The sequence below is a fragment of the Archocentrus centrarchus genome, chromosome 4 (genome assembly GCF_007364275.1).
Source record: "Archocentrus centrarchus isolate MPI-CPG fArcCen1 chromosome 4, fArcCen1, whole genome shotgun sequence".
In the NCBI taxonomy this organism is placed as follows: domain Eukaryota; kingdom Metazoa; phylum Chordata; class Actinopteri; order Cichliformes; family Cichlidae; genus Archocentrus; species Archocentrus centrarchus.
The window spans coordinates 17,384,232-17,397,435 of NC_044349.1; the positions used below are offsets into that span (position 1 = coordinate 17,384,232).

The 13,204-nt window shown below is 41.2% G+C and overlaps 1 protein-coding gene across 4 annotated transcripts in view; it reads right to left on the reverse strand.

Moving 5' to 3' along the window:
* Nucleotides 1–247: 247 nt before the first annotated feature.
* The window catches only part of opa1 (OPA1 mitochondrial dynamin like GTPase), a 34,625-nt gene continuing 21,668 nt past the window's right edge, over nt 248–13,204 (reverse strand). For 3 of the 4 annotated variants that reach the window (XM_030727242.1, XM_030727240.1, XM_030727241.1), the window contains 2 exons: nt 2,037–2,110; nt 249–1,870 (listed from right to left, as the gene is read on the reverse strand). In XM_030727242.1, coding sequence (XP_030583102.1) covers nt 2,046–2,110 — 65 coding nt within the window. In that variant the 3' untranslated portion in view covers nt 249–1,870; nt 2,037–2,045. Of the gene's footprint in view, nt 1,871–2,036; nt 2,111–13,204 lie in introns of all 4 variants that reach the window. The other variant, XM_030727239.1, reaches the window with a different exon arrangement.

Genomic DNA, 13,204 nt, shown 5'->3' on the forward strand with positions numbered 1-13,204 from the left:
ATGATGGTACTTTAAGAAAGATCAGAGCATTATCATAGTAGAATTCTGGATCATGAATATAAAACTTATGGCAATCCATCCAAGCTGCTGACACATTTCAGTGTAGACTCACCCAGTGACTGGTACCATACTGAACTATCAGGCAAACAATTACAAACTTCCAATTTTGTAAAGATTGGTTTAACGTTGACACATCATTAAAAAAAAAAAAAAAAGCATCATTTTTTTATGTCAATTTTATTTTCAATTTTTACTTTTAAACACAAATTTAATAAATAAAGCACAGCGGATGGGATACACCATGCAAACATTTTCTACAACATAAAACATTTTTGAACCAACTCACCAACTTTCTGTTACACAAGTGGCTCTTTCTGCATTCAGGTGCTGTACACGATAGTAGCTCCATGACTGCTTATTATATATCTTTTCCCATGTGCACATATGAAGGAAGGAAGAGGAAATCACACGGTCTCACCCCCCCCTTTCAGGCAAATAAGACAGTTTTCCAAGCTAGGAAGAATGAGAAGATGTCCATGTGGGTGATGGAAAGAGCTAAAATGTGCAGGAGGTGTAAGATAAGAGGGGTTAAAGATAAGAATGAGGAAGGAGCTGACGGGCAAATCTGCGATTTGACCAAAGCATTTAAAATCTTCTCTTCCTCTTTTCTTGCTTATGTCATGTTTCAGCTTGAGCATTCAATCACACAGAGGATAGACGCGCCTGAGCCGCATACATACACAAACATTACTGAGAAACATCAAACCTGGTGTAGGTTGGAAACAAACCTACCCTGTATGACTGGACCAAATGATCAGTTGAGACTGGACACTGGACCGAGATGGTCTAGACAAGTCCAACGTAAAAAAAAGTAAAATGTGTAATAACTGACAGATGATTATGCTAATGAGAATTTTTTTTTCTATCACTGCCTCATGTTAACTGTGGAGGTCTTTTTAATAAGGTGTTTATTTATCCTAAATTTATTTATAATTTATTTTGACTGGTTGTGTTTCTTTCTCTCTTTTTTTTTTGGTTGTTGTTGCAATATACAACCAAAACATCCTATGGACACACGTGCATGGAAACAGACGAGCAAGAAGCTTGACCAGAGAATTATATTCAACTGGCACATATAATAACTTGTTTCCGACACTGTGAGATTCTTTCAATCCTCTTAAGGAGTGGCGCACAATATTGAACTTGTTAACTCTGGAACTTCTCATTTAGGGGAACACGTAGAGTACGCGGGGAACACCCTCGCAGCAAGGAGAGACAATTTAAGTGCTCTAAATTACAAGTGCAATTAAAATAACCTTTTGAAAACTAAAATCTAGACTTATTCTTTGCGTACCAGCCTAGTAACTTGGCATATTTTAGGAGCACCAGGTGAGACAAAGGTATGAAATCCAAGGCTATGCAACCCATCAGAGCTGGTGGCAATGGGGTCTCACTGTACACAGATCAGTGAATACACACCTGTATAATTACATATACACAAAGAAAACCAGGAAATAAAAGTGGAAAAGAAATAAAGTTGGAGATAAACATGTACACAATGTACTCATTTATTGAAAACAAGCAGTCAGATGTCTGACAGCACTGTGCAAGCTTCTGACTGGGTTTGGGCTCCTGTGCAGAAGTCCCTCTGTTGACCCCAAGAAAAAGTTAACATAAGAAAATTGTAGAGAAAGCCTGAAAACTGTTCCTTCATCCCATCGCTCCGTGCAGGTCCATCTCTCCATAGGTGTCCAAGGGGGAAGCCAAGTTGTGTGTCGTGAGTGTTTGGGGCGAAGACAGTCATTTACAGATGAGTTGCCTTTGCTCAGTGCGTTTCTCTGCTGTGATCCAAACTTTATTTTCGAGAGTTCTGATAAGAAGAATAACAGACGGATTTCAGTTACAGTTACCATCCATCCCAGCATTAATGTTCAATTCTGTGTAACAAATTAAGCTTTAAGCAGTCAAAAACAGTAAAGAGCTATCAGTCTGGTCCGGATCATTTCCACAGGGGTGACTGGTCCAAAGACAAATACCTGATTCAGCTATTTCTCCTTGTGAAGAGCTTCTATGAAGGCTTCAAGTTTCTCCTGGATCTCACGAACTTTCTCTGCAGAGAAGAAAAAGGTGGGTTTGTTAAGAACGGCAACAAAATTGTCAGGTAACAGAAAACTAGTTGGCAACTATTTCAATAACTTTCAATATCTTTTTCTTCTACTAATAGAAGAAACCCCAGAGGTGAATTTACTGTAGGTTATCTGATCACCATTTGCCATTTAGAAAAGTCACACTTTTTCTCTGTTACACATACAAAAAGATACCTCAACTAGCTGGAAAAATACTGAAGATTTATTTACTCGCAGCCCTTTACTTAGATTTCCTTTGTATCAGCAAGTTTTCTTCAAAAATTCACAATCTGAATCCATGTGTGATTTTTGCAGCTTTTGTGGTTAAGAAAATGCAAAGATGACAGTAAAAAAATAAAGTACAATCAGGATGAGGTTGGGGGGGGGGGGCTAAATCTGCTCGCGTTTCTGTAATATATCTCTACAGGTAGACATTTCAAAACATTTTCCACCAAAACACCAGATGGTCCCCTCTGACAGTGACAGCCAAACCTCAAGGCAGACCTCCTTCACACATCTCATGATGAAGGCTTGTGTACCCATTCCCAGTTAGCATAGACCACATCAAAGCTCCCGCTCCCCTCTTTTTATATGTACCTTCCAGGCTAATGGACAAAAAGAGACACCGTAACAACAACATTTCACATGAAAGGCGGGGTGGGAATCTACTGGAGAAATAGTCACTCACTTCTTTTCATGATTTAACTCCTATTGTCCTGAGACTGCATAAGACAACCAATCCTTCCACCCAACGTGTACTGTCACACGAGATGAGCGAGCCATCTAAAGCGGACTTAATCGTTGATTAAACAGTGGCTGAAGGAAGTCTGTGGGCCAGCGCAGAGAAAAGGAAGCCGTGGCTTGCAATGCCAGCTGCACCTCCAGGCCTGGCTAGCTGTGCAGCTTCTCTGTCACCCTTGTTAATCTGTCTGGATCTCCCCCAAGCACAAACTCAAACACAAGCTCTGAAGAGACAAACTAACAGTGCACTATATTGATCAGTTAGCAGCAAGCAATCCATAGATGAACCATTGTCGATTGTTTTCCTACGAGGAGGGCCACAGAAAACACGACTTTAAAAGACTTAACCTTTTCTTAAAGAAGATAAATCACCGAGGTTTAGACCTCAGAGCAACAGTGTCCTAAGTGTCCATTTCAGGTCGGCACAAAGGTGATAACTGCGTGCGTGCTTTGGAGTGAAACTAAATATCATACTCAGGGGCTCATGTGCACCCCCCTTTGATGGGAGCACGGCTGCTGAGGTATCCTTTTCTTGATTGATGGGAGGGGGAAATGAAGTCGCACCCACGCTTACGTCCTAAAAAACTGACAAAGCTGAGAGGTCCTGGATTACATAAATAACCACACACACAGACACAGACACACACACACACACACACACGTAGGCAGAACTGAGAAAAATTGACTGACAGCCAGAAAAGCTTGGCTGTGAGAGACACGCAGGTACAACCACCCAAATGTCTCAAAAACCAGCAAGAGCTGCACAGTCATGTCACCTCCACCTTTTTTCACCTTCCCACACACCACACCACTGGCAGGTGGCAGGGAAAAAAAAAAAATCCCCAGCCTTTGATACTCCGTTAACACACTCACGCAAAATGGCAGGGCGTTAGGGGGAGATTACAACACCTAATGGAGGCATTAAAGGGGGCCTGTCGAGGTGCACGCTGACAAGTCACTGCAGCAGGTGTGGGGTTGAATGAAACATTACCCTGTGGTATGCCATTCCAACACGCAGTGCACCACAAGGCACGGCTCAAAGGCAGCTCGCAGAGTTCGACTACGCAGGCTGTGTCCTGACCACAGGACAACATAACTCAATCCGAGCCAATAAGAACAGGATTAGCAACATCTGTCCGACGTGAAGAAAGAGATGTGAGTTATTGGGGAGGTGGGGGCGGGGGGATGTGAAGGGTTTTTTTTTTTTTTGGTTGGTGTGAGGAAAGGAGGATACTGACTGTCAGAGCATCAAAAACATGGGAAATCCCCTGGCTCAAGCTTCAAAGCTCTGCAGTGGGTTTAGATGTGGCTGATGATAAGGTGCTCTGTAGAGCTTCAGCATTTCAAATATAGACCGCTTAGCACAGGTCAAACATTAAGGATCCTGCCAGCTCCCAGGCAGAGACGCTGAGCTCTGTTAGGTCACTGGAGGCAGCAGCGGTCTAGAAGTTAGATTAGAGGACTTGAGATAAAGAAAAGACACTAGCCTAATTTCCTGAACTGGCTGAGAAAGCTTAAACTGAGAGGGTAAAAACCTCTGTTCTTTAACACCTGCTGCTGGGGCAACCGAAAACCCATCACTCAACCAGTGAACCACAGTATTATCTATTAGTTAAACAGATGCCATTACTATTGTTATTAAGGTAGATTTATAGTATAATAGTGGTAGAGTGGCGATGAATGTAAGTCCTTGGGGTGAAACGGTAATTTTGGTCATTATGTATCTGGGTTTTGGAAATACACTACAACAGGCAATTGTTACTGCTACAATTAAACAATATAAATGCTATTCAAGCCTCATGGTAAGACTCTGACCTGTGGGCCAGTAGACAAGCTGCTGGATTATTGGTTCGTCTCGTAAAAACTCTCGTATCCAATCGAACACCCTGCACTGAGCCATTTGGGACATTCACAGGGTGCATGCGATTCATCATCTCTGCTTTCTCATATTTAGCTGGGATGAGAAAGCACCTACAAGTTTGCCCACTTCATTTCATTTTGGTGAGTATTGTTAAGCTCCTTCTGAACTACAAACAAACAAAAACACGTGAAAGGACATCATTCGCAAACAGGCTGAGATAGTCCTATTTTCCCCCAAACACTTTATACTGTATATTGATTATAGACTGTATATTAGACAAAAACTAATAGAAATCAAGTATCTATGCACTGTGTTTTTAATTTATGCAAGCAGGAAATGCAATCATTTTAAAAGAAGAGTTTGCGGTAAAACAAATGATTTCACAGCTGTGTAAAAGCAGCTGGTTAAACAGAGAACGAACTTTTTCTCCTTTTTGTGGCTTAATTTTAAGTCTTTTATTCAAAATAAGCTGTTAAAACAAGCATAACACATTTCAACATCAAGGAATACAGCTGAGTGAATGATTAATTTCCAACTATATTAAGTGAGACATTAATGTAGAATAAAACTATCCAGTTATGATGCTTAACTTTAATTTCAGGAGTTTGCTTATCACAGGAGCACCTCCACCCTTCGTTGGTCTGTGTAGTAGACTGGTGGGAAAATAAACAAAATTTTGAAGTTTAAGCTTATGTATATTGATTCATTCATCAACCAAACTTAAATTAATATTTATCATGTTAAATATTCAAATGTGACTTGCTGTAATTTAATCTGTTTCACTTTCACCCACGTTTCACCCACGTTTAGCTGTACTTTAAATGGCCATTATTTTTTATATAATGGACATTTTTTAAGACTGCATAGATCAAAAGAGCAAAACCAATTTACTATTCTCTTAAAGCAAAATGCTTAATGACTTTAAAATGAGCCCTCAGCAGCTTTCAGGAGCCCGGGAGGACACGGGTGGATGTGAATGGCATCTTTCAGAAAAGCCAATATTTTGTGGATAGAAACTGCGAGAAACAGATATTTATTCCCCCCTTTACCATCTGTTTGCTACCAAAGGACAGGATAAAAAAAAGGCCACAACAAGGCTTTCTTTTCACAGTCCTGTGGAAATGCAAAAAAAACAGTGGACAGAGTCACCATTGCCTGTTCCACACTGAGCAGTGGGAGTAGCAATCTAAAACTCCATTTAGGAGCCTGTTTACCTAAGAGATGAGCCTCAAAACACAGTCATTCAAGCGCTCACCCCTTTATCTGGTCATGAATATTCCCATAATCCTCTGGCCTCTATCCCAGAGGCCCCTTCTTTAAGATGCTTGGTGGTGTATGGGTTACCAAGGGTGGAGGGACTGGCAGACTAAGAGAAAGACAGGGGAGCCTTTTCCCCAAATCCTCTTTTTCAAGGCCTTCTCTCGGCTGATCTCCACATGAAATGATATCTCATTCACTCGCACTCTGTAGAAACCCCTAAGCCTGCTATGGCTGGACTGCTGGCAGAAGGACTGATCCAGAAAGCCTTTAATTGACCTGTAATTAGACTGTGTGGCCCTGCTGGACAAGCAGCCACCACTGAGGAGGGAGAAAACAGGAGAGAAAAAGACAGAGGGGAACTGCAACTTACTGTGAAGAAGAAAAAAACAAACTAATCCCCTTCCTGCGGGACATGGTCACTCTTCTTCACTTGATGTGAAAAGGAGGGAGCCACGAAGAAAAGATGGCTGTCATGAAAAGGTGGCAACAGAAAGATTTTGGTGGATGAGTTTGGCGCCAAGGTTCAGGCTTCTTTCGCATGCTGCTCTGAGATTTTCTACCGACAAGAGAGCAACAGTTTACATAACAGCCACTAGAGAGAGTGGCGTGGGGGCTTGGTTCCTGTCCCATCCTGTCATCATTCACAAAGAAACTTTTTATAGCTCATGACTGCCAAGGTCATAGTGTAGGTGGGGACAGCGAACATTTAACTCTCCCCTCTGAAAGCTGATCTCTTAATGTAACAAACAGAAGAGCCATTTTCCTCAGCATGCTGCTGCTTGATTTGTCACTAAATCTGGATAGTCACGCTATAAAAACTGGTCCATGGGAGACGTGGACCCAGGGAGTGCCGGAATGTTGACGGCCCTAACGCCATGTCAGTGACAGAGCAATGAATCAGTCCTTGCACTCGAGGCCCTTATCTACAAAACAGATGCCTGTGAGAGATCAGTCTAACCTGAGGAAAGACACACATTGGTCTGAACAGGTCAAAACTTGGGGTCGGCCAAAGGGCAGTCTAAACAAAAACAGCAAAATGCAGGTGATAAACCTTTGAAAAAGAGCCAGGTGATGACTGTTGTTGGGTTGTGCAGCTCAGGTTTTATTTGACAAGCCCTGCTTGTCAGACCTTTAGCGCAAAACATTGTAAAGATGGGGACAAATATAGAATCTGGCAGCTTTTTGATAGGTTTAACTGAACAGAACAAGTTAATGCAACAGTAGATAACAGATTTATTAAAAAAAAATAGTAAACAGTCACCATTTCATTCTACAGAACAAGTCTGAGACAGTAAATCTACTCATGAGTCATGATGTAAATCACTGAAAGTCAGGAGTCTGACGTTTTCCGAGACTCACCTCTTGCACTCGAATGGAGGCCAGTTCTGAAGCTAAGTGGCAATCAATCACGAGGATCCACATGGGCCTGGGGATGTGAGGCTGAGTCTGGCTAAACTGATATCTTGTCATGATTCCTCAAAGAAACTCCCCTCTACTGAATCAGCCACAGGTGCGCGACTAAAGTTAACTGCCAACGAACTCCACATTAAGCACACGCAAGTAAGACAGGCCAGTGCTCCTCATTCCTCTTCCGCCTTCAGGTAAATGCATGCTTCCAGCTGCTCTGGACTCCACACACACCTTACATCCATATAACACCGGAGAGACAGAAAACGGATCTGAAATTCCTTTGAGCCACTAGAAGAAGAAAAAAAAACTGCTGAGGCTTATAGGCTAGCTTATTGGACTGCAGGTGTTTTACTGGCAATGACAGACAAGGTAGCACTGTTTCTTCTTTTACGAGTATTCTCGTAAAAGGTGACCCGCAAGAATCCCTTTCCTTATATACACCACTTAAAAATGCCAGCCAGCAAGTGAATGAGTTTTTGGAAAACTTTATATGTGCTTGTTTAGTTTCTCTGGACTGTTTTCCTACAAACAGTCCAATCAATCTTACATTACTTTCATAATAGCATAATGGAAACAAAATGCATCACATTGGCAACAAAATCGTTCACATCTGAACCACATTTTTTTTTGTCCACAACAATAAAAATCAATAAAAAAAGTTAAAATATTCTCCTACAGTGCATTATGGCTGCGATATGAAAAAAAAAATCCAAACTAAACCCAGCAGTTTTTAAACTGGCTACAAGAGAGAGTGTATGGTTTTCCTATTACCTCATTTTAAACAGCACCTGATGTCAGATCTTGGTGTGTGTATGTGTGTGAGTGACAGAGCGATCAGTGGGAATGGTTCCCTGGTGGCCAAACTATGCTGGGAACATGTGAACAGAAGCCTTGTTGAATTTCCCCTCCCATCACCACATATCTTTCTCTTTCCTATTTTCCCACACTTAACTCTCTCTTTCCCTGAAGGGAATGAGAGATGGCTTCACAATCTCCTTCTCCCTCTTTTCTTTTTTTTTTTTTTTTTTTTTTTTGCATCACCACCTCCATCATCATCTCTTGACTGGTTGTCATCTAAAGCATGCTGCTTTTTTTTCCTGCTTCTGTAGTCCACCTGAATTATTCACTGAACTTCTATCTAGGGAGGATATTTCGAAGCAGACAAACGGGTGTGACACCGATATTATCTAAACAATCCGGACTAAAGATTACGAACAAATGAAACAATTCTGCAGATGTTTAGTAAATGTTTAAATGCTGCGAAACAATTACTTTGGGACCATGTCAAACTCAAATTTTTAATTTTTACTGCTTCTGTTTTATCTTTCCACTTTTCTAAATTAAACTGTGATACGGAGGTAATAAAGTGTTTTACCTAAGCCTGCTTAAACAAATCACAATAATATTGGGCATGTCTGTGTACAAATATGTGTGCGTAAAAGAAAGATTCCTGGTGTTTGACATGAGGGGATGGATGGATGTATTAGAGTGCAGGAAGGAAGTGAGAAGTCAAGGAGGAAAAAAGGGGGAAGAGACAGATGATGGGAAAGTAGAAAGAGAAACGGGTCATGACTTTGGTAAATGGCGGCAGGTGGGTGGTTGGAGCTTTGATAGAAAGAGAAGAAAGCACAATGAAGGAGCGACTCCAGTATTATTATACAGCAGTTAAAAAAATAGTGATGGCTGAGGGTAACAGAGGATACTTGAAGAAACAAGTAAGCTAAGCAAAGATAAAGAGCAACTTTAGAAGAGCGACACCAACCAGAGTAATCCGGTTATTGGGGTCAAATGGTAGATTTTAAAGCTGCATGCTGAGTTGGTGGAAATTTCTTCTTGGCCAATTTTAAAAACTACATTGAAAAACATGATTTATGGTCTTATCAATCACTCAAAATACTACTGTGAGCTACATTCACCCATTCTCTCACACATACACATGGATGGATGCAGCTGGGGCTATTTGGAGTTCAGGAGGAGGACAGAGGGAGCTGGGAATCAAACCAACAATCTTCTAATTAGTGGACAATCAGCTCTGCCTCCTGAACTATGGCTGCTCTCAGCATCACAACAGAAACATGCAATCAGTAAATATTTAAAAAAAAAAAAAAAAAAAGAACACTCACTCTAGTGAAGTAGATATTATGAAAAATCTCCAATTCTCTTGATTTTATTTTTGAACAAAGAGCTGAAAAATGTGGGTAAAAAAGAAAAAAAATCCTGAGATTTACAGATATTTGACTGTGCCTTGCAGCTGAAAAGCAGCAAGTTCCACAACATTTACCAAACAAAATGAAACGAAATGCAGAAAGTACTGCCTCACATTTGCCAGTGTTATGACAACTTCTAAATTCACTGTTTGTGTACTTGACGCTCCCAAGGAGAAAATGGATCATTTGGCAGTAACTCTGTAGTCTGAGGTTTCCTCCTCTGTGGGGGAAAAAAAACCAACTTCTTGTAACACTAATGAGCCTCCCAGTTTATAAAACCACACTTCTGACTAGTGTAGATGGATTCAGTGGCAATAAGGATTATGGCAGGATACCACAGATACACAAGTCTGTTTGGTGATCAGATACACGGAACACAAAAAGAAGTAATCACAGTGGGTGGGAGAAGACAACTACCTTTATACTATTTAGTTGCCAGTGGATCAAGAATGTAGCTTGGTTATTAAGTGAGGACTTACATTTAAGAAAAAAAAAATGGGAGTGTAGAAACATCTGTCTGCCAGCCTCAATGGCATTTAAAAAATTAGTCCAAAATCATTGTGGTCACTGTAGTGCATAATGGGTGAACTGGATAGCCAAGTCTGGGTTGTGGGGGCAGCAGTTTAAGCTCAGATCTACCTCATCCCCAACTTTTCTGTTGGGACACAGCTACTCCCAAGCCAACTGAGAAACATAATCTCTCCAGTCTTTCCTGGGAATGCCCCAAGGGGAAGTCCCAGTTGAACATGTTCAAACCACCTCACCCTATGATGCATCCAGATGCATGAACCACTGCAGCTGAGTCCTTCTGATCTGGAGGAGTAGCAGTTCTAGTCTGAGCCTCTCCTGAATGAGCTCCTCACCTTCTCTCTAAGGCTCTCTAAGCTTATTTCTGCTGCTTGTATCTCTGTATTATTTTGACTGGCCATAAGTGAGCATAGGAACATAAATGAAATAATATGGTGACAGCTCTGTCTTCACCACAACAGAGCAGTACAGTGGCCGCATCCCTGCAGACACTGCACCAATACGCCTGTCAATCTTATGTTCCACTCTCCCCTTGCTTGTGAAACAAGACCCAGAGATACATGAATTCCTCCATTTGAGGCAGTAACTCATCTCTAACTCGATGTGAGCGCTCCACCCTTTTCCGGCTGAGAGCCACAGACTTGGAGGTGCCATTTCTCATCCCAGCTGCTTCACACTGTGCTCCTCACGCTATCTCTAAAGTTGAGCCTTGACACCATGTGGAGGAAGCTCACTTCTGACGTTCTCTGCATGATATTATCTGCTGCAAACTGCACAAGTACGAGCTGCAGGTTGTCATTCGATGAAGCCAACAGGGCCACATCATCTGCAAAAAGACAACACAAGATCCTGAGATCATGGAACTCCGCACATTTCATCCTTTGGGAAAAGAGCGTGGAAATGCACACCATATTCTCATCACAGTGGTACAGAGACTGAAAAACTCATAACTAGTCAGTGTTTTGGTTAATTCCTTGCTGGCTGTGCTTTGACAACTTGCATTATCAATAGTAGTAATGAAGCTCCATGTGATAGACTCTACTGAAATGGGAAACTGCAGAATCGATGTTAAAACTGGCTTTTATAATATCAAAAGACTGTCCAGTTGTGAAGATTATTGCATCTATGTTTATTGTAAACTTTGTTATACTGAGTAACAGCTTTGACTGTGTCTCATTGTACTTTGACATAAAATAGTTAAGGAAAAAGCTATTTAAGCAGCTTTAATGATGATTTCTGTGCAGATCTGGAAATTTATGTCATTTAAGACAAGCAAAACTGAAAGTATAGCGTTGGCTGTTCAACAGAAGCAGCATTAATTCCTAATCAAACGTGCCATAAAGTCACACAGAAAAGCAGAAGCACCTCAAAAAGGTTTGTGCAAGCAACAGCAGCAACAACAAACCACCACCCTCTGCTTCGCTCTCTCCTGAATGAGGGCACATGTGCACACAACACCTTAAGATGATACGTCATCCCTTACAGCAGGGGAGAACAGAGGAGCACTTCTCAATGAGCCTTCCCTAATCACTCTGGAGGAAGCTGCTCAAAGAAGGACGAGGGGGGAGGAGATGAAAGGAAACGAAATGAGTGTGAGGCTGAGAGGGCATTCCGCTGAGCAAGCCCAGACAACCAGCGCCTTATTATGTTCGGCTTCCACACGAGAAAAGGGAGAAAGTGACTGCATGTGGAAACATGCAAACACTTCACACATTATCACTGTTTTCAGAGCACCTTCTGTTGGCACCTTTCATTCCACGACCCTCAGCTAACCTCACAACACAAAAGCTCAAATCCATAATTTTCCACACGCTCTTGCATTTATGAGTGCCAACAGGAGGTGCTCTGAGGAGATGAACTTAATGTAAAAGGTTGTTCGGTCCCAGGTGTTCATCTGAATCGACCCTTCCCAAAATGTGTCAGCAACCAAAGTGTGACACTAATTGATTTTGGTGTCCGAGCAGCGTGAAATGCCTAACCTCCCGTATAACGACAATCATGTCACAGTCAACAAACTTTAAAAAAAAGAAAAAAGAAGCTAATGGAAAGAATTTATTTACCTATTTGTCCTCAAATGACTGTCAAACACATTTATATTTGTGTTAACCATTCTAATCAATTACTTATTCAGGAAATCCAAAATAATCTTTTGAGGTTTATTTGTTTCCAAAAAGTAATCTAGATCTATAAAGAAATGAGAAACAGCCAAGATATATTCTTTATATACCCTGTACTATAGCCTTACACACAACAACAACAAAAGGATGTCATACTATATATCAATGAGAGCCATCCATTTGGGGACCAATTTGAGTTTTTGATCTTGGGACTGAAGATATTTTTGTGAAAAATAGTATTTTGTTGTAATAGTTAGGGCTGGAGAAAGGGCCAAAGGAGGTACAAGTGCCAGTGAACTGTGTACAAGCTCTTCATCAACCTGACAATTCAGATTAAAAGCCACCAAAATGGGAGTGACTGCTGGAAACCCCTCCTTCCTGTTCAGAAACAGCCAACTCTTGGCTGAAGGAAGAAATAACGAACTGTTCCGGCTTCTATTTGCACACCAATCTGTGGACACCGCAAGCAAAGCAAAAGACTGCGGTCTGAAGATATGTGGAGAAATAACGAGTCTGCATTTATACTAATAATAGTGTCAGATAAAATTAAAAAACATAACACATAAATACATAAACATTAAACTTGATGTTAACATAAACATTAAATGACACTACCTCGAAAGGATCTGAGTTACAAATGGCAAATACAGTACCAGTCAACAGGTACTGACTGGTACTGTACCTTGCATGAAACAATGTGCTGACACAGAAAAAATGGTGCAGTGATGATTTATGTTCCTAAGTGTTATGTGCCCAAAAAACTCACAACATTAAATACAACATTCAACACTTCATAAAAGAGTAGCGATTTCCCTAAACAATGTGGTACAGTGCACTCTCTCAAATCAACCACCATAGTACCTCTACCCAGTACAACATGCAGGCACACAAACACACACACAGTGCTACATTTCTATGAGGGTCAATGAAGCAGCCAAGCGACAGCTCAGTGGT